Consider the following 21,734-nt stretch of genomic DNA (forward strand, 5'->3'; position numbering starts at 1 on the left):
GGTATCATTTATGGTCACTTTTCGCCATATGGTGGCAGTCAAGCAGCTGCTACAGAGACCTGCAAAACCTGAAGTGTCTACTATCTGGCCCTTTACAGAAAAAAGTTTGCAGATGACCAGGTTATGTGATTCTGTGCATACAAGATCAAAGCAAAGCAGTTTCCTGGGATAAGCACACCCTTTGACAAAGAACATTCTAGTATAAAGCGCTCACTATGCAATCTCATGAAAACACATCCTTAGCTTCATTTTTCACAGTATACACAGCAATGGGTTTCAGGGCCGATGGCATGATGTCACAACACACATCAGTGAAACAGTCCCATGTGAGGCTGCAACCAGGCAGGTCAGGAGAAATTCTCCCCTGCTCTGGCTTAATTCAGGGAGAGTTGTAGAGATGGCAAGTGCCAGCTACGTGTAGCCCTCCCCCCTCCTTCCTTATCGCAGGCAGACGAGGCCAAGGGCTCCGGTTGCTCTCCCCCAGGGAGCCCCGAAGTGTCCTCCGAAGTGTTCTCTGGCAGCCTTGGCCAACCATTAGCGGTTGGCATGGAAGATAAAACTGGTACCCATCTTTGCTTCAAGGCGGTTTTCCATCAACACTCCGCCTCTGAGTCTGAGAAGCGCTGGGGCTGGGACGGGGAGGCAACGCTCCCTGCCCCATTCCTGAGCGGAGCTATTCTATTCTGTTGACGCACAGAGCCGTCTCCAGTAATGGTATCCATGAGGATGCACTGGCTGGACGTCGTCCTGGGGGAGCCAGGAGCCTCGCAAGGACGGCTGCCTGAGAAAACCCACCACGCCGGCACATGCGTGGTGCAGGCGAGGTTCTGAGAGCACGGCCAGGCTTCTCCTCCAGAAAAGAGCATGGAGCCTCCTCCTGTGCACGCGTGGACCGCACGCATGGACCACAGGGCGGGGGGCGAGGCCAAACAAGGGCACCGGCATTCTGTCTGGGAACGTTCAAGTCCCATGCCCGTGTTGTTTGTTCCAAGAAACAAAACCTCCAAACAGCCATCACCCAGACCCACTGACCTTGAACACATTCCTAAAGAACCCCTTCCTGCCGGAAGCAAGGATTCCAAAATAAATGCAAATAAACTGGAAACGGTGATTTCCAAGAAAGTACAATTCAGTTCAGTGTTGGAAGAGGAAGACAGAACCGCCAACTGTAGATTTGGAAGAACACATCTGTCACCTTTCTCTATGCTCATTCCTCCTTTGTGACTAATAAAACTACGTTACAAATTGATTCTATTTCTATTCTCTACAATCAGGAACAAAAATTCAGGTTACCCGAAAAGTGTTACTGAGTCTTTAATATGCAAATCTAAGAGAATCAGAACTACTGGGCATTGTCTACATGTGATTCCTACCCATGTTGTCAGAAGGCAAGAAGCAGGCAAGATACATTATAAGTCATTTTATGTTATTCCTAACATCTTTCCACAAGGTAATTAAAAAGTATAAAACCAGAAAATAAGTAAAACATCAAGGCCTACAACCTTCGTCCTCCCTGTGAGTTTGTGGCTGTTTTAGTAAACACCAACTACAAAGAACTGAGATATAAGCATGCCTGACAAGGGAATTAGTATAGTCAACAAACACGTTAGATCAATGGAGGAAATTTTTTTTCACCCTAAAAAGAGCAAATGCTAACAAATGCTGAGATTTCCCCTTCCAGTACTGAGGGTTCACGTCCAGACCACATCAGGCCACATGTGGACACAGGAGAGTGTGGGAATTTTGGACTCTATATAACCGTAGAGAAAAAAAAATGAGAAAAACTCTTAAAGTGCCAATGAGAACACTGAGCCCAGACCAAACAGTAGCGGTACTTGGTATGTTCTTCTGGAACCAAGTACAGGAATATCCGATTATGCACTGGATTTGGAAGTGCGCAGAATGTCAACCCAGAAAATTCTGGAGGAAAGCAAAAGCCCGTCCATATCAGCCGTAGCCAGACCTCCATTTCTCCAAGCAATTATGTAAACCCTCCATGTCCTTCAATGAGCCCTGAGCCTGAGCTGGAAATCAGGACAGAGTATTGGATGACACTGCCCGAGACAACTTTTTCGGGAACAGTTGAGGCCACTGAAGTTTGTGCTTCCAAAAGACTGCCATCCCAAACCGCCAGCAAGCACAGCACCCTTCCCATAACCTCACGGGCAGCAGCAAAACTGCCAACTAATTTCTTCAAGACAGTTGTGAAGGCTCCTACTTACGTAATGCATACAAGGTAAGAATTATTCCAGCCAGGCAGAATCCTTCAAAGAACCTGAGGGTGCTGAACATTGTCACATTCACTGACAGTGCCACGGTTAGTCCAAAGATCAGAATGAAGATGATGGAGAACAACAGCACAGGCCGCCGGCCGACCCTGCATGTGGAGAGGGGAAAAAAATTAGGAAGCATCGTTAAACAGGGTTGCAATGCTAGATCCTGACCCCCAGTATCCAGCTGGCGCTCCACAGATGTGGGATGAGTACCAGATTAAAAGGCTCTGTGGTGCCCAGACCCAATTTGGTAAATCTAGGGTAGAAAGGCCCTCTGGGGAAATTCAGCCCAAACTCTTGCTTTGTACATAAGGGGGCAGAGGTCAAAACAGCTACTGAGTAGAACTGAGACAGGTACCCAGTTCCTGTTGGCAAGTCTGTTTCTGAGGGTAGAGGGGGATGACTCAAGGCAAGAGTAACAAAATCAATAATAACTCCCCAAACACAAACCTTGACACACCCAGCATAAAATGTCTTGAGAAATTGCTGACCTTTGGAATGGGCTCCAAAGTCAACACAAACACTGAGCCAAGTCACTTCGTTTCCTTTCTCTGGGCTGTTAACTAGTCCTACCTGACCTCCCATGCAGCCTATCAGAGTCCAGGACCTGACAGGGGCTGATCTGTTTCAGCATGATGAGAAATACTTTTTAAGGTATCACAGACTAAACTAAGAGAGTTTGAACTTTAACTAAGGAGCGTGGACCTGGAAGTGAAGCCCACCAGGCAGCAAGGGGCTTGGAAAGAACCTGCCTACTGTGTTTCTGCAAAGGGTAGCGCGCACACGCTAGGTTGGCGGGTTACAGAGCGGGCCTGTGCGAGATCGGTGACCACTAGGGGGCGATGTGCTTCTAGGCGTGGCTGGCAGGGCAGAGGGGGTGGTCCCAGACAACAGGAAGTCACTAGTTTTCCATCCTTCCGGAAGTATCTTTCCATCTTTCCCTTCATCGACTCACTAGGAAAAAAAAAAAAACAAAAAACAAAACCCCAAACTCTCCACCACACAAATTAATATAATAAATCCCAGCTTGAACTGGAAGGATAGCTCACAGAAAAACTGGAGTAGTGGACTATCTGCCAAAGGGGAAAAAAAAAAATCTACACCTGGTACCCCAAACACCTAAAAAGTAGCTGAATTGGCTTAAACTCGTCTAGACAACCTTGTGACGTTCTTGTGACAAATGAAAACAGAAAAGAGATTTGTGGCCTAGGGCTCAGGATAAGAATGGGGAATGAGTGCAAGTGAACACAAGATTTCTGTTCAAGGTGATGGAAATGTTTCAAACTTAGAGTGTGGTGATGGTTCTATAACTCTGTCTACATACTAAAACTCACTGAATTACTCACTTAAAATGGGTGAGCTTTATGGTATGTAAATTCTCTCTCAATAAAGCCGTTAAGAAAAAAGCAATACTTAGTAACACATGTCCTTGTCCTGTGAAAGAAATGGATGTAATTTCGAGAAAATTTGAGGGAGGGAACTACAGATCAGTTTCATTCGTTATTTCTTAGGCTTCTAACCATCCCCGTTAGTCACATGGGTTTAGTGAGATGAACTCAATGCCAATGTGAGTCAACTCTTGTCAGAGCTTTTAAGCATTACGTCCCTTGACTGGTGCTGGGGTCATGAAGCCCTTGTCACGTACTCTATAGGTAGTTTTATCCAAACCCAATTCACTTAAATAAATTTATAATATGGCTTAGCTCGTCTCCTGAAAACAAAGATGATATCTAACTTCTCCATTGTTATTTCCCCCTTCCTTGTCTGTGAAATGGGGTAACTGTCTGACTTCACAGCATTATTGAGATCATTAAGAGAGGTGATGGATGTAGACACAATGCCTGCCACAGAACAAATAAAGGTTTAGCTCATGTGATTCCTTCCTACACGTCTACAGCCTGGATGCCCACCAAACATGGTTTGCCCTGTTCCGATACTTTAGAAAAGATCCTTCTTTTTTTTTTTTTTAGCTTGTAGAAATCTAAATCTAAATCTCTCTCTCCCAAATGGTTGCTAACATCAATAAGTAAAAATTATTTTTAGGAACTGTGGGGCAAACATGGTCTTCAGAAGCAGACACCCCGGTCTTGAATATAGGCTTGCCACTTACACACTGCAAGATCTTGGGAAAGACTAAAGTTGTTCAAACGAGCCTTGAGCTTTCTCTGGAAGGGCCAGTTAATGCCGACCGAATGGGGTTGCTGTCAGGTATGGATATGTGCAGGTAATTTAGTAAGATTTAGTTAACAAATGCTATGATCATTGGAGTTTTAGTGTGAGCTGGCTTCCTCCAGAGCAGAATCCCCTCAGAGATGACATACAAAACCACACTCCAAAATCTGTTAATGCAGAGGTGGCATCTTAAGTGGGCAGAGACAGTGGCTCTCAAGGTTGTCCATGTCCTCCTCCTCAGAACCTGTGAATATGTTACCTTTCATGGAAGAAAGGGGCTCTGCAGATGCAATTATGGTTAAAGACCTTGAGACCAGGTGATGATTCAGGTGGATCCAATCTAAGCACATGGAGAGCCTCTTCAGGCTGCAGGGAGGAGAGATGGTGGCATGAGCAGACCCGACTGTCACTGCTAGCTTTGAGGCTAGGAAAGGGGCCATGAGCCAAGGAATGTGGGCAGTCGCTGGAAGCTGGAAAAAGCGAGGAAATACAACCCTGCCTGCACCTTGATTTTAGCCTCGTGAGAACTACAGAACTGTAAGTTAATTAATTTAAGCCACCAAGTGTGTGGTGATTCGTGACAGTAGTCATAGGGAAATAACACAGGGCCTCAACAGGAAACAGATGCCCCACTCAAAAAGAGTGATTTGGGAAGATTTTAGTAAAGGGATTATTTGCAAAAGGCTGGGCAAGCTGTGAGAGAAACCTTGGGGTTGGCAATGGAAGGGGGAAGGATGGTCCTGGAACCCAGAGAGAGAGAGGCGCGGTGTGGAGGGGCCCGGAACGGAAGGCAGCCAGCCCCTGGCAGCCCTTCAGAGACCCAGCTGGGGACAGAAACGTCCCCCCTTACTCTCATCTCTCTCTCTTAGACCTCCAGCTGGTGTTCCCTCCCCATGGCCAGCCTCAGCCTGGAGCTAGAGGGCAAGGGGTCCTCTGGTGCAGCCTCGAAAGGCCAGGGCCCAGGGCCAGCTGGAGAGGGTGCAGAGGGCTCCTGAAGGGAGAAGAGTACAACGTCCAGCAACAGAACCAATAACAGAGGGAAGGGAGCTCATCTAGCAAGAGCACGGATGGGGCTGCTCCCTCGTAAACGTCTAAGCTAACACGTTATAGGATAGTACATACTGTAGATCCCCAAACAAGACTGGGTGGAACACGGTAACCTTTTAAAGAAAAAAGTGTCCTGGGGCCCCTGGCTGGCTCAGCCGGTAGAGCACGTGACTGTCGATCTCAGGGTTGTGAGTCTGAGCCCCACGTTGGGTGTAGAGATTCATTTTAAAAAATTAAGTAAAATAAAAAAGGGTCTTACTGAAGTTTCAACATGTGCTGACTTCAGTCTTAGAAAGCTTAACCAATGACCTGACCAACTTCCCCATGAGGCCATGAAACGGGTGCTGACAGCTGTGAAGTCTGGAGTTCCCTCTAAATGTGCTTATTTCCCTTTGCGCATGGCTCGATCAGGGAGTAAACAGCCAAAAATAAATGAATAAATAAAGGGTGGAAAACACCAAACTTTCAAACTGGAACTGAACTCCACTCAAGATGTTCAAAAACCACAGGCATAGAGCGGCCGGCCCTGCCTCTCCGGGCACCCCCTGCCAGCTCACCATGAGCAAAAGTGACTGCAGAGGTGTGGCTTGGCAACATCATCAGGCTCGGGTTACTTACGAGGAAGACTACCAAACTCCTCTGCCTTTTGTCCCCAGGCCTGGTGTGTGAGCCGGGGTGCCAAACAGCAGACACGTGCAAGAAGTAAGAAATCACGGGCAACCCCCTGGGGTCCCTCCCCTCCTCGGGAGCTTTGTACTATCACTTAGCTGTCGCTCAATAAACCTTGCTTTGCTGCCCACCAAAAAAAAAAAAAAATTTAAAAAAAAAGTAAGAAATCACCAAAAAAAAACCCAACTTCTAAACAATTTAAGCCATTATAGACTGATCTATTCATAGAAGTCCATATTAACTTTCCCGATGATACCACTAAATAAGGACACCCAAACCTCGGTCAAGTCTGTATTTTTTAGAAAGTGACATGGATTCTATTAGTATATCTTCCTAACCTATTTCAGTGCAGAATACTGGGAAACAAAAGTCCTCGTGGTTAAAATATTGGGATTAGAGTATGTTTCAGGTTAGTAGAGTTTGCTCTGAAAACCTATAAACTCAAGGATTCGGTTAAAAAATACCCTACACTCCCCCCACTTCCCCACTTCCCCCCCCCCCCCCCCCCCTCCCAAAAAAAAAAAAAAAAAAAACCAACCAAAAAAACCCTCCAGGGGTCCCTGGAATAGGTTTTCAGAGGTCACCGGCAGCTTTTGTTACTGCTCCCAGGGAATGTGTCCTTAAGAAGCATTTACAAATGATGATTAAGCAAATTCTGAACACACAGGAAATCACTTACTTGTGAATGCAAAGCAACTCCCAAATAGATGTTTGCTTTTAGAAAGAAATTTCCAGAACTTGAGAGTGGTTTCAGAACCCCTTTTGGCCCCATGGCCCGCCTCCAGGCTCTTGCTGGAGTGCCTCAACCCGCTTTGTCAACTAACCAGGGAACAGGGAGCAACGCAGAGCAAAGCCACAGATGTAAGGAGTCTGCTCCACATCACTCTTGGCCCTTATGAGGTCATTGGGTCCAAGATGTCCTTATTCGCAAAAAGTTCCTTTAAAGATAAAAGAACGTCAAGGTGGGAGAGGGGGGACGGCTACCCCACACCTTTCTCCCTGAGCAGCCCCGTTACTGGAAACCCCCGTCAACATCGGGAGCTTGCCTCCCTGCTCAGATGTGTGCTCCCTGCGGCCCTCGTGAACACACGGGGCTGTCGCACACTCGTGAAGAGGCGGGCTCTGGAGCCACTGGGCTTCGGTTCAAATCTGGGCTCTCCAACTTAAAAGCTGAGTGAACTTGGGGATTTTACTTAGACTTCTGTGCTTCTCTTTTTCCACTGTAAACAGATAATAAATAGTACCTACCGACCAGGGGTGCTGTGAGGATGGGATATTTTAATATGTGGAAATGTTTAGCACGGTGCCTGGCAACAATAATCAATCAGTAAGTGGTAGCTGCTAATATTGTTGCCATCATCATCATTACTGTTAACTATGATTCTCTTCACGACCCCTCTCCATCTTCCTAACCTTATCACTTTATCAGCAACCACACACTTTGCTCCAGGCACTGAGAACTCCTTACCCACCCAAGTAAAGCATATTCATTCTCACCTCTGGCCACCACCCTCTCTCTGCTTGCGGTGCCCATCTGCTACCCAAATGCTGTTCACTTTCCAAGGTCCAGCTCCCCACGGGCCCTGCAGAGGCGTCTCCTGGCCAAGCCAACTTATAGGACTGTGCCTCTCTGAAATCTGTGTGTGTTTTGAGATGCCCATTGGCACAGCCCTACCCATTCAGTGCATGTGGGTAGTCTCTAGCTCCTCCTCTCCCCATCTTTCGATGCATCTTGTATATCTACCTCCTCAGAGCCCAGCCCACAGAGCCTTGAACCTCTGCCCTCAAGCTCTTCCCAACCAAACAATAAACATCAGGAGCAGATGGGGCTGTGGGTCACATGCAGGTGTTGCTAGATTTTAGCAGCTGGAGAATTGCAATGAATTTAAATTCTCCTTTCAAAAGGGCCGGTTATATGCACCGGCCAGTCCTCTTAGTTCTGAATTCTCCAGGTGACGGCTTCGGCCCTCTGGGCCAACACCCACACCAGGGCAGAGAAGACTCGCTAACAGTGATCTAACACGGACCACTCTTCTTTAGCCAGCAAAGGCTTGCTGTGGCTTCCAAAGGTTCGTGCAGCGGGCATGTTGGTACTCACCAGTCAGCAATGCATCCAGTTATTAGGTAGCCAAAGATTAATCCAACCAGTAAGGAGAACTTAGCGATATGGACCTTCCAGGAATTATCACACACAAGATCCCACTAGAGAGGGGCAAATAGAAAATAAGTCAGAGAGAAACACATACAGAGGCCAGTTGTAGTTCATCATAAGGGTAATACAATCACTACAGTAAGGATCAGGACCCCATTCATAGCACCAAGTCACACACACCATGAAGACCTTCCTTCAGTGGGTCTGAAAAGCCAACAACGAGAAATAGAATTTGCCCACAAAAGGCAGTGTAACATTTTAGTCCGGGACAGATTATAAATGTCTGCAAGGAGCACCCCAGGAAACGTGGGGGCGTGTGTTCTTCTGCCCCAGCTACCACAGGGACCGTGACGGAGGAGGCCGGGCTGTCCTCATGGCCAGCACCCGTTCTCACCCACAGAGCTGTTGCTCGCCCGGAGGAGGGAAGACCCTGCCAACTTGCTGCACAGGGGATCGTGACACGAGGCAATTAAAAGCAACTTCTGTGTTTCCATGCCCAAGCCCTCCCCCCACACTTTGTAAGTAGTCTTAAAAATAGAGTTAACAATTAATGTTGAAATATCAACTAACAAAGCATTCTTTTTTCTTTTTCTCTTGTAAATGTCCCTTAGGTTTCCCGACTCCCTTCTAAAGCTACCCACTCCACCTGGAGGGAAAGCCAATCGATTTGTGAATACAACATTTAGACTCTTTTAACAATTGTTTTATTATTTAATAAAAAAATAAAACAAGTCTCTAAGTTTGTGTCATCCTTTTGCAGAAACAGGAGAAGAGCCACGTTTGTTCCCTGGAAGTGATATGCGTCCAAGTGGAAGACCTATGAGGACATGGCGCTCAAATCCAAAAACAGCTCACATCCAGGCTTCGGGAGCAAACCGGCAGGGTCTCGGCTGGTGACACCATGAAGACTGCAGCCCCCCACCCCACATCACCCCATCGGATGCCCTCCTTCTGGTACAAAGAAGTTGCTAAAGAACTTCAGGTCAGTGGAGATGGAGAGATGCACCACGAGGTAGGGGAGGTGGAAATGTCAGAAGTTCTGGAAGCAGAAGCAGGATTTGTTGGGGTGAAACCTGATCTTAGCTTTGTCTTACTCAATACATACATCCCCCTGCCCCCTTGTCTGTCCATCTTGAGACCCAAGTATAATGCAGGGGATCCTTACAGGGCATTGTAAGCTCTGGTCCTGCCCTCCATTTCCAAACTTCTGGTAAGCCTGATGGCACCTGCACCCTCCCCTCCCCTCCCCACCCGGGAGACCTTAGCTGTGGGTCTTGACTTCAGCAGGCTTTGGGAAAAGCCACGCTTCTGCACCGGCCACGGTACAGGGAAGCACCTGGCCTGGACAAAGCCGGAAGGCAGCCGCCTGTCACACTGTTCCCTGGACTCCTTGGAACACACATTTGCTCACTGATGCCCCCAAGGCATGTTTGACTTTCCAGATTCCAGAGACCTGGGGAGAGTAACTTAACTCCTCTACCCATCTGCTTCCAGAGTGATGTCCAATGCCAGGCTCAGGAAGAAAGGGAGGCACAGACGGCACCGGGCCTTGTCAACAGTGGATGGTTTGGGCGTGGTTCTCGTCAAGATTTATTCATGTGTTTGGGGAGCGGGGCTCTGCTGGTTGCACAGAATCATAATTCAGATACAGGAGTTCTTCAGAGGGTGAACCTTCTCCTGTGTCTACTCCAGTGGTCCTCAAAATGTGCTCCAGCAGCGAGCAGCCCCGGCATCACCCGGGAACATGCTGGAATTACAAATTCTTGGGCCCCACCCCAGACCCGCTGAGTGAGAACTCCCAGAGTGAAGCACAGGAATGCAGTCTGCAAACCTTCCAGGCGATTCTGACGCCCGCTCAAGTCTGAGAACCAGTGGCCAGCCCTGTCCTGCCATTTCCCTGTCATTCTGAAGACAATGAATGAGCGTTGCAGTCCTGGGCTGGGGTTCAACCCACTCACCATGAGCAGGATGCAGCCAAACGCTGCAGGAAACATGCACAACAGTCCTGTTATTTTGTACTTCGAAGGCAGGATTGTTAGACCAGATTGTCAGTGGGCAAACCAACATTCACCTATATATTGTTCCTAGGAGTAAATATATTTTTAATAAAAAAAAAAAAAAAAAAACCTTTCAAGGTGCAACCCAGCTTCAGAAATGCAGGTCTTGCTTTCTCATGGGAGTTAGAGCATCATAACTGACTGCGTGTGTCTACGCTGGTTCCCCTGCTAGGTGTATATATTCTGAAGCCGTTTCTGGATTGCTTTCTCTCCTCTCTGCCCAGCACAGGACCCCGCCCACAATGTCATCAGTTCCAAGAATAAGAGCTCCATCTCTAAGCACGCCTGGCTAATCTGAAGAAGAGGTGCTTACAACACCAACACCTGGAATCATTAATATCCCAATCACGTCACGCGGTCCTGCGCCCAGCCTGACACATTCTTGGCAGGAGAGGGACCTGATCCCCCGGTTGCTGCTGAGGAGGAGGTAACCAGCTGCTGGCTCGGGGTCAGAGAATCACTCGCTCGGGTCTCCACCCAGACTTCCACTGATGAGTTTATTTGAGGTTAAGCGATGCAAAAGAGCACATTATGCTTAGATTAGATGGCCAGGAGACAAAAGAGATTTTAATAAAAGCATTCAGGGAGATGGAGGGAAACTCTGATACTGTGGCTCAGCCACGTGAGCAATAACCATACCCGACCTCGGGCAGCCACAACTCAGTTTACTTGCTACCTAATGAGACATCCTGTGGTCACCTCGACGCACAACTTCTATCAATTAACAATGCTGGAGTGGAAAAAGATAAAAAACAGATGAGAGAGCCAGAACTGCTCCCACAGCCAGTGAGGAAAGGAAACGTGGCCCGAAGTGTCCGCAAGCACTGCTATTTTCAGCCTGGGGGAGGGGGCCAGGGGCCCAGGACAGGGCTGCCAGCTGGTGCCTCCACAGCGTCTCACTGCGGCACAAGAATAGACAACATCTCTGAGTCAACAAGCAAACCAACTCTAGGCTTCCCATGATAAGGTTCCTCATGCCTGGGGATCTGTCTGTAATACCCCCTGGGGCACATTCCAGAAGCTGGGGAGGGTGAGGCTGGGGGAATCCACCGCGGCGGCATCCCTCTGTTGGACTTCGACTTCTATTGACAAACACAGAACTGGGAAGACAAAGTATGTTCAGACACAGTAATAGCTCCAAAAGAATTTCAGAAGTATGAGGAAGCTTTGAGATCACCCTTGCTCTTGAAATTTGTTCGCACCACTCTTGATAAGATAGAACCATTGGTCATTTTGCTGAGCAAGGACCAGGAGACTTTTAAAAATCTAAAACGTACAATGGGCTTTTTCTGGCCTTACGCTTGCCTCTCCATCCTTTGCACACCATCAAATCAACCACCAAATCCAGAGGATCCGCCCTTTCCGACACATCGTGCCTCCGCCCCCGCACTCCAGCTTCACTCCGGGCAACCTGACTTACGTGGACGTGGTAGGGAAGCCCTCATCATCCCGGTGTGGTGCGTGTTCCCACAGTGGGAGCTGGAAGGCTAAAACCAAACCACTTCCGGACTCCCTTCCAGCTAAGGTTTCGGATGTGATTTAGGTTCTGCCAATCAGCTGACACCCCAAAATAACTTCCAGTGCACAACCTAGATCTAAGTTTTGGGATGGCTTGAATTAGGAAGCGTGTGCGGCGAGGGATACGTGGGACACCCACTTTGCTGTTCAGATCTGCCAGTGCTTAGTCTGGAGGTGGCTCAGCTGTCATCCTGAGCCAGCGGTTGGACAGTGACCTCCTGACTCCCTGGCCTCCTCACTGTGACACGATCCCCCAGGGCACGCTAGTTCTAGGGAGTCGTTCTGGGACACCTGGAGGCCCAGCCTACAGCTGCTCCTGCAATTCAGTGAATACTGTTTCCCTGTATTCACTCCCGATCTTCTTAAATACACCTAGAGTAGTTTCTGTTATCTGCACGTTGAGCCCTAGTTCCTGACTCAACCTCCTTGGGATGGAGTTTGCAGGGTGAGAACAGGATGTAGACCATGCCGCCATCCTCTCTTCCCGAACTAATACCAGTGTCTCCGTGTATTAATGCCGGCCTCCCTCAAATCCATTCCCTACAGAACAATGAAAACAATCCTCTAATTAAGCATGTTAACACTTCATCAGCAGTTTAACACAAACATAAAAGCGTTGAAGTCATGGCCCCATTTCATAATCTTAGTAAGCTTGCTCTCTTTGCCATTGTTCCAAGACCAGCGATATTCTTTGGTGATGCCACAGGACACTTGCCAGCCATCACTAAACAGTGAGACAGACGACCCTAAAACCTGGTCTCAATTTTAGCTGCACATGTTCTGTCTCAAAAAAAAAAAAAAGGCAAAGGTTATGGAAAATCTGGCAGACTATTTTTCTACCTGTATGTTTTAAGGACAAGCTGAAAGAAAAGAAATAAAATCACATTATTTTCAAAGGAATGATCTAACTGCTTGACGTACCAGAGTAGAAAAATACTCATCAAGGAAACTAATGAAATTTCTAAAGAAGATGCAAAATAAAGGGGACAGAAGGAAAACAATCTTATTTTCAGTAATAATAAATCCTGTGATAAAGTAAATGTAAAAGAAGAACATATTGGAAGAAAACAGATCACTTGTCCAATTTTGAAGTGGGAGATGAAATCCCTAAAGATAAAAACTAACCTTACCTTTCCTTACCTAAAGAAAAAACTGATAGATTTCATAATCTAGTAAGAGTTTAACTCTTACTACTTAATTACTATTCATTTAAATTATTAAGTTATGTAAATTATTGCTTAAATGATTTATTTAACTTATTATTTGAAACTTCCATGCATTAGGGGCGCCTGGGTGGCTCAGTCAGTTAAGTGTCTGACTCTTGATTTTGGCTCAGGTCATGATCTCAGGGCCTTGAGACTGAGCCCCAAGTCAGGTTCCACACTGGGCATGGAGCCTTCCTGAGAGTCTCTCTCTCTCTCCCTCCTGCCCCTCCCCCCAACTCACACACGCTCTCTCTCTCTTAAAAAACAAAACAAAAAAACCCAAAAAAACTTCCATGCACTACAAATACCATAAACAAAATTATAAAGATCTACATTTGTTAAATATATTGTAGGGAATCAGAATATGCCACTCCAAAATATGCCACTTTGGCATAAGGCTTCTTTTGAGCTGAAGGCAAATGAGAACCAACATCAACAGAAAGAAGCCTTCTCAAGAGCGTCTCTTATCTGACTGAAAAGCAGAAACTTCTGAGAAATGAGGACTGCCATAAATCCCCTCTCCTGGGGAAGGTTTATGGCCGTGAAGAAGGTGGAAAGTCTACACAGAGATGGGTCTGCAAACAAAACTTACTAAAATAACCCTTACTTCCATTAGTTTCCCCACATATTCATCTTCCCACGTTTGTCCACCCCCAAAGCCCCCCACCCCACTGAAAGAGCCACTTGGGAAATACTCAATCCTACTAATGAATATCAAAGCACAGTATTTTGTTTTCAAAAAAAAAAAAAAATTTTTTTTTTTTTTTAATTTCCCAAAGATGTAGGAGAAACACAGAGGTACAGACCTATACTAGGAGTGTAAACTAGACACTGTGTTTTTGGAAGGCAATTTAACAATACACATCACATTACTTCAAACACTGTACACTCTCTATCCCAGCAATTCCCTTTTTTGGAACATTCTCCCAAGGAAATTATCAGAGATGCCCACAGAGGTCCCAGTACAATGATGTTCACTGGTTGTTAACTTATAAGAATAAAAAGTGGGAACTTGACTAAATGTTTAGTGATACTATGCAGCCATTAAAAGTTTTGCTTTTGATATACACAATGAAATATTACCCAACTATGAAAAAAAAGAGATCTTGCCATTTGTGCCAACTTAGAGGGACCTGGAGGATCTCATACCAAGTGAAATAAGTCAAAGAAAAATACCATATAATTTCACTTATATGTGGAATCTAAATATAAAACAGATGAATGAACAAACACACACAGAAACAGACTCATAAATACAGAGAACAAACTGGTGGTTGCCAGAGGGGACAGGGGTGGGGGATGGGTGAAATAAGTGAAGGGGATTAAGAGGTACAAACTTCCAGGTAGAAAATAAATAAGTCACGTGAATGAAAAGTATGGCATAACGAAAACAGCCAAAAATATTGTGATAATGGTGTATGATGACAGATGGTAACTGCACTTAAGAGTGATGAGCACTGAGTAATGTACAGATTTGCTGTATCACAGTGTTGTACTCCTGAAACATAACACTGTACATCAACTACACTCCAATTAAAACAAAAGTTCCTTTGGAAACTAATGATTAAGAAAAAACGCTCATGATGAGAAAACCTCAGAGTTAAAAAAAAAAAAAAAAACAACAGTGACTAGAAGAGATATTTATGTATATAGGAGAGATTATTAGAAGGTATTCCAAACTATTTAAATTGATTACTTCTGGAGGGTTGAATTAAAACTGAGTTTTATTTTTTTTTTTTTTTTTTTTTTAACAGAAAATTTTTTTTTTAATTAATTAATTTATTTGACAGAGAGAGAGAGGAGGCAGAGGGAGAGGGAGAGAGAGCATCTCAAGCAGACTCCCTGCTGGGCATGGAGCCCGACTCGGGGCTCGATCTCAGGACCCTGAGATCATGACCTGAGCCAAAAGCAAGAGTTGGCCGCTTACCCAACTGAGCTACCCAGGAACCCCAAGACTGAGTTTTGTTTTTGATTTTTTATTTTTCTTGACTTTTTCAAACTTTCTACAATTCATCTATGAACCTTATAATGAGAGAAAAAATATAGGTAAATATACACGCCCACGGTGGCAGGTGGAACGAGTGGTGGTAAGGGTAAGACAAAATCATTAACAATTAAAAATAACACCCAAAAAACCTTGCCACCTTCTCAAGGATATGCATTTTAACACAATCTAAAAACTTAAGCCTGGAGGAAGCTTGTTTGGAACCTCACTTGAAAGAAAACAGATCTTCAGAGCCTGAAGTTTACTTATGTTAATGTTCATTGACTAAAGCAAAAAAAACCCCATGTATCTTAGGAATTTAGGAATGGGGGGGGGAATTTTCCCCAAGTCTCATCTCTTGTAGTGGAGATACCCCTTTGAGCTCGCTCTGTTAGAAACCACATGTTTTCACCGATCCTTCTGCAAGACCTCTGTTCTAAACCTGAGGACAGTCAACTGAGATAAAAGGAAACATTCTGTTCAGCACTACAAAGGGGATAATGCCACTTAGAATTTCAGAAGCTTAAACAAACCTCCTGAGTTGTAGGAATTTAGAGAAATACAGGGTCAGCATTCTTCTGTCACCTTCTCCCCCCCCACCCCCGCCCCTACCACCAAAGCGGCATTTCAGCAGCCTCTCATGAACCCCCGTTTTCTATACCATGGATTGGCCATCTCCACATTTCTTAAATGGAAACAACAGAAATGTACAAGAACACACACACGTCCACACGGGCAAGATTAGTCCCAGATGGACAAGAGAAACACGCTACATGGGCTAGACTGAAGAAGCACATGAGCTACATTTAGGCAGCCTATGATCCTACCTTGTGTGTTTAAGTATTTTTTTTTTTATCTAGCAGTACGTGGATTTATTTTTTCCCTAAAAAACTCCATCAAAATTCAAGATATATTGCATGTTTTGAAAACCCCAAACTGCTCTCTGCTTTTTGCCTCTAAGCTCATCCTCCAATTTTAGGAGATTAAGGTTGGCATCCTTGCAAGCTTCCTTAAATGACATAACGAACACCCTTGCCAGGTACTCTGGGAGATTTTTTTTTTTTTTTAGTTTGTTTCTCTGTTTTTCATTAATTGCCACTCAAATTGCTCTTCAACATTCTTTTTTTCTGAACTTAGCGCCAAGAAACCAAACGTGGCCTGTTGAGGTAAACAGTGGCACCAAAAATCTCTCGCAAGCCCCTTCATGCTAGAGGTAGGACACACTTTGCCTAGAAATCCCTCACTCCCCGTCATTTGCAGGAAACCCAATCCCAAACCACAGCATTGAAGTTGGTTACACTTCTTAAACTTCGCATGGTCCCATCTCTGACTAATGTAGTAATTTTAGATTCATTCTAACCCTCATGCGGTGATCTCGGTCTTTGTTTCTTTGTTTTTTCCAATGACAACGGCGACTGTGGGCTGCCCTTCTGCTGTCACCTTCCCTGGAAGAGAGCCGGAAGCTGTGTGCATCAGCTGTTGATACCGGGGGTTTCCCCGGTTCTTCCCGAATTCTACCATTTTTAGAGGGTTAGAAATAGAAAACCTCTGCCGAAAAGGATTTTAAAAGGAAACAGAAAAATAACCACCTGAACAGGCCCTTAGTAGGTGATGTAGGATCATCTACAGGAGACACTCATTTTTCTCCTTGACTTTTTCTTAAAGGAAATAGAGATATGTATTATTCGAAGAGGAGGTTTACATTATTGAATATTCTTATTCATTTGGTATAATGCCCTCTATGGCATTTGGGAAAACTGAATATATATCCCACAAGGCAGCAGAGATTATAAACAAGTAATACCCTTCTATCAACCAAAACCCTGGAGAGTCTTTCCAAATTCTGCAATGCATATTTTACTAATGGCCCTCACCAACTACCTCTAAAAAGGGAAATTAAGAGTAAGCCCTATAAATTAAAGAGGCCTGTTGCAAAACCAGAAAGAAAGAAAAACTCCCACAGGTCTAAGCATTAAATAGGAGGAATTATTAATGTCCTTCTAGTACACTAATATATACTAAGTAACTGGAAGATTTTTAACTTGGAAAATTAAAAAGTGGCTTCATATGTGACTAGAGGATATCTTTTAGTAGGATATAACGTATGAGCAAAACTGGACTATAACATTAACATTTAAAATAGCTCCACTAATTCTGGAAGGAGCCAAGCATGGAAAACTTTTGACAGTAGGATCAGGGAACCTTTGGGATGAGAAGAATTTGATGACTCAGGTGATCAATCACGGAAGAATTCAGAGGCAGAAGGAAAATCATCTTTCACTTGCTGCAAACAAATGCCTCAATCCCTTCCCACTGGCTGGCAGGCTATGATCTGACTTAACACAGGCCTGTTAATTCCCTTTATGACCCAAGTTGCCCCTCACCTCCCATTCACATGCCTGCCCCACCTGCTTGCCAGCCCTTGCCATGATCCAGCCATGCCAAAGCCCCCTCCAGCTCCCAAAAAGCCTCATGCTCTTTGCCCGAATTGCTCTTCCACACCTGCCCCACAATATTCACATACACCCCAATTTTTCTGGCTCAATGCCTATTCAAAGGATCAGACTCATTTCAACCCAAATTATTTAATTGTATATCACCTGTGGGTCATAGTATGTTGACTTTCTGTACTGCTTGCTTTTTCTTCGTTCAATGAGCATATATTACCTTTGTAAACACACGAGTGAAGAGGGAAAGGGGTATGAAATTACAAAGATTCAAATGAACACTTTTCCATATCTCTATCAAGGTTAATAAACTCAACTGAGGGAGTCTCTTCTTCCCACACTGGATCAGGTGCCCCTCCTCTGTACTCCTATGGCATCCTTTATCATGATAAACACCCAGACTATGTATCACGATATATTATAATTGCCTATTGTTTACAAGATTTTCTTCCCTGGCTCAGGGGTCAGCAAACTACAGCCTGTCGGCCCAATATGGCCCTCCCACCTGTTTTGTAAATAAAGTTTTATTGGAACACAGCCACATTCATTCATTTACATATTGTCTTTGGCTGCTTAAGCACTATCACTGCTTATGTAGAGTTGAGTAGTTACAACAGAGACCATATGGCCTGCAAAGAAAGTATTTATTATTTGGCCCTTCACAGTTAAAGCTCGCAAAGCCCCGAACTAGACTGTGAGTCCCTGGAAGAAAGAGACCGTGTCTTATCTCTATAACCCTAGTCCCCAAGCTAATGTCCGGAAGGGAGGAGGTACAAAGGTACATACTCATGCAGGAGCTCCCAGTCCCAGAAGTCGAAATGTTCTTTGTTTGCTTGTGTTCACTGTGCCATGCCCCACCTAATCCTTTTTTTCTCTGGGATTATTTCTTCAAATATAATTTAATTTAAATAATTAATACATAATTATTATACAAAATTTATACAGGCAATATAGTTTTAATGTTTCCCTTACCTTTCCACTATTTGCAATTTTCCTCCAGGAGAAAGATCATTCTAGTTTTATTATAAAAACCAAGAGAATACTGGGTATATGAGAAATTTGTTTAAAACAATGAATAATTCTCTTAATAGAGCAAATCTATTATATAAATTCGGCACTGTTTTTTTTTTTTTTTAAAGATTTATTTATTTGACAGAGAGAGACAGTGAGAGAGGGAACACAAGCAGGGGGAGTGGGAGAGGGAGAAGCTGGCTTCCCGCCAAGCAGGGAGCCAGACGTGGGGCTCGATCCCAGGACCCTGGGATCCCAACCTGAGCCGAAGGCAGATGCTTAACAACTGAGCTACCCAGGCGCCCCGGCACTGTTTTTTTTTTTTTTAAGATTTTATTTATTTGTCAGAGACAGAGAGAGAGCACAAGCAGGGGGAGCGGCAGACAGAGGGAGAAGCAGACTCCCCGCTGAGCACGGAGCCCAACTCAGGACTTGATCCCAGGACCCTGGCAGCATGACCTGAGCCGAAGGCAGCCGCTTAACCGACTGAGCCACCCAGGCGCCCTCGGCACTGTTCTAAGAAGAAAGGAACTAACATATATTAATTACCTACCATCATCTAGCATTCTGTGGGCTGCTCTGACGAGCCTCTCTCATTCAGGCATCAAGATGATCCTACAACACGGGTATTATTATCAGTGTGCCCATTTTACAGACGAAGAAACCAAGGCCAAGAGAGGTAAAGCAACTAGTCAAAGGTCAAAGGGCTCTTCAATAGGAGATTATAAATCCCTGTCTGGTAAAAATTCCTATTCTTTTGCCCCATAAACTCAAAGAAACAGCTCTGGTTCATGCAAAGAAAAACAATTCCGTGGTGTATATTACATTGCCACGGGTTATATGGCATTTGTCTTGCTGGGGCTGTAACACTTCCCGTACATGGAAGAACAGTATTGTAGTGGAAGTAGGACAGGCTTTGGTGTTATTTTGTCGTTACGGTGACTAAAAAAAAATAACCTGTAAAGAGCCTGTGAATAGCAGGTGCTTCGTAAATGGCCGCGGTTAAAAATAAGGATATCCCAGTATCTTTATTTTTCATAGAAAATGTTAGCACCAAAATGCTGGGGAAAGCCAAGGTCAACATTCTGAGACCAAATCTTGGGCTTCCTGTCAAATAGTCATCTTCTTTATACTATATGAATCCAAATAGTTGAGAAGCTAACCCAGCCCTTCTCCTGTTTCGAAACTGCTCTCACTATCTTGAAAGGACATGAATATTTGGTGAAAAGGTCTCTTCAAACAAGGATGTTTTTCCTTCCTCTGACTCAGATTGGAAGGCAGGACACCTGTGAATCGTTAACGATCACCTTTTCCAGGAAGACAGCCAACACCGACCTCCCAAAAACAGGGCTCGCAGCCCTGGTGCTGTACCTGGCCCTCACCCCGTCCCTGCTTACTGAACCCAACAAATGATCTAAGGAGAGCAGAGCACAACTTTTTGAATTTTTACCAACCTGACTTTTGTCTTCACTGCACTTGGGCTGAGCTGTAGTTTACCATTATCTCTGAGGAAGAGCATCAGTGGATAAACAAGAGCCTGGAGGAGGGTTGACACTTACAACCCAACAGGAGGGCTGAGCCCGGGCCCCGAATGGGACTGTCGGGAGCTGGCCTCAAGGTTGAGAGCACAGATTCCAAGTCACGGGCACGGGAGTTTAGATTCTAGTTCTGCCCTCTGAGATTCTTGTGACTGGGTTAAGTTATTTCGCCTCCTGGGGCCTGAGTTGCAACATCTGTGATATGGGAGTCACAAAACCTATCACATCGCTTTCTTAGGGGTCAAAATCATATAAAGAATGTGTCTAGTGTACTAACTGGCACAAGGTGATTATCACTTATTAATTTTGTCTTGTCATTTCAGCAGCTCCTTGGGGGCTTCTGTCTGTTGGTAAGTAACATCTGAATGTGGGAGGAATAAAGCTACTTTCAAAAAGACTTTTGATATTTAAAGCTGCCTTATTCATGGAGGCTTACCCCTAAGGGATCCGAAAGAAGGGGTATTTTTACCAGTTGTGCATCCTGTCTGCCTGGCCAGCACCGGCACAGGGAGTGGGAGAGGCCAGGAGAGAAGCTGCCCCGGTTGGGGTGGGGTGGGGGGGGGGGGCGCCCAGCTGTATTCCCAGCCGGGGAGGGACCGCCAGGAGAGCGGGCACAGGTCGGCACAGGGGTTCTGTGTGCTCTCCAAGTCTTCCGCCAGACCCCAGGATGCAATGCCCTTCACTTTGACCTCTTAGGCAGCGTATGGGAATAGCAACACAGCACCGGGTCCCAGACTCCACAATCATTTATTAGATAGACTATTTCTCTGACCAAAAAGGAGAAAAAGTAGCAGACAACACTATTCTACCCAAAACGGTGCTTACATTTTTTTTTTCCTTGAACTATTAATCTCCTAAAAACACTGGGCCGAACTGGCAAGGTGACAGCAAAATGTGACTGTGCAGTTTGTCTCCTCGGCTGCCCAGAGCTTGGCGGGGAGCACGAATGTGCAGATACAGCCCAGGGGGGACGGGGAGAAGCAGGGGGGCGGCCCTACCTGGGGCGGGGAGGAGAGGGCCCTTCACCTTCCACTGTGGGTGCCTCTGACATCCTGGGCCCAAGTTCACTGGCAGACAGTTATCCAAGACCCTGCCTCGAACAAACTTCCAAACCATCCTTCAGTCCAAGCCAGAATCATCTCCCAGAGGGTACTGCTTCCTACTGGGAATCAATTCTCCTGAGGACAGATCACAGGAGCCCGCACGGGCCTGGCCAGATGTGTGGGAGAGGGCAACGGCGAATGTGCTAGCCAGTCTGAACCTCAGCAAGAGAAGAAAGGGCAACAGGGACCCTTTCATGCCAAAGTAGCTGCAAAGCGGTCACACCGTGGTCCCCAGGCGGTCTCCCAGTGGCTCTCCAATGTGGCTTTGCAGGATGTCCTCAGCCCCCTTCACGCTGCAGTGTAGTCAGAACTACACAAGATTGAAGGCTGGCGATGGGCCTGGGACGGCTCGCTCCAGGGAGGTCACCCTTCTGCCGCTAGTGGACTAGAATGACACGACCTAGGAACTTGTCACGAGAAGCCCCTTCTGGTGAACACAATAAGCAGCTGTTCTGCTCCTGGTGACCCCCCGAAAGCCGGGGTCTTTCTGCCATAGCGCTAACTTAGGTAGTCTCCATTCTTGCTCTCTCTCTAAGGCAAATAGGAAGCAAAAGATGA

At 45.6% G+C, this 21,734-nt stretch overlaps 1 protein-coding gene across 1 annotated transcript in view; it reads right to left on the reverse strand.

Annotated features, from left to right (window-relative positions):
* Positions 1–21,734, reverse strand: part of SLC22A23 (solute carrier family 22 member 23) — a 175,289-nt gene that overhangs the window by 129,297 nt on the left and 24,258 nt on the right. The window contains exons 2-3 of the mRNA XM_032424882.1: positions 8,260–8,363; positions 2,223–2,377 (exon numbers count right to left, since the gene is read on the reverse strand). Of these exons, the coding sequence (XP_032280773.1) occupies positions 2,223–2,377; positions 8,260–8,363 (259 nt within the window). The remainder of the gene's footprint in view (positions 1–2,222; positions 2,378–8,259; positions 8,364–21,734) is intronic.

This window comes from Phoca vitulina, unplaced genomic scaffold (assembly GCF_004348235.1).
Source record: "Phoca vitulina isolate PV1807 unplaced genomic scaffold, GSC_HSeal_1.0 scaffold31, whole genome shotgun sequence".
Lineage (NCBI taxonomy): Eukaryota > Metazoa > Chordata > Mammalia > Carnivora > Phocidae > Phoca > Phoca vitulina.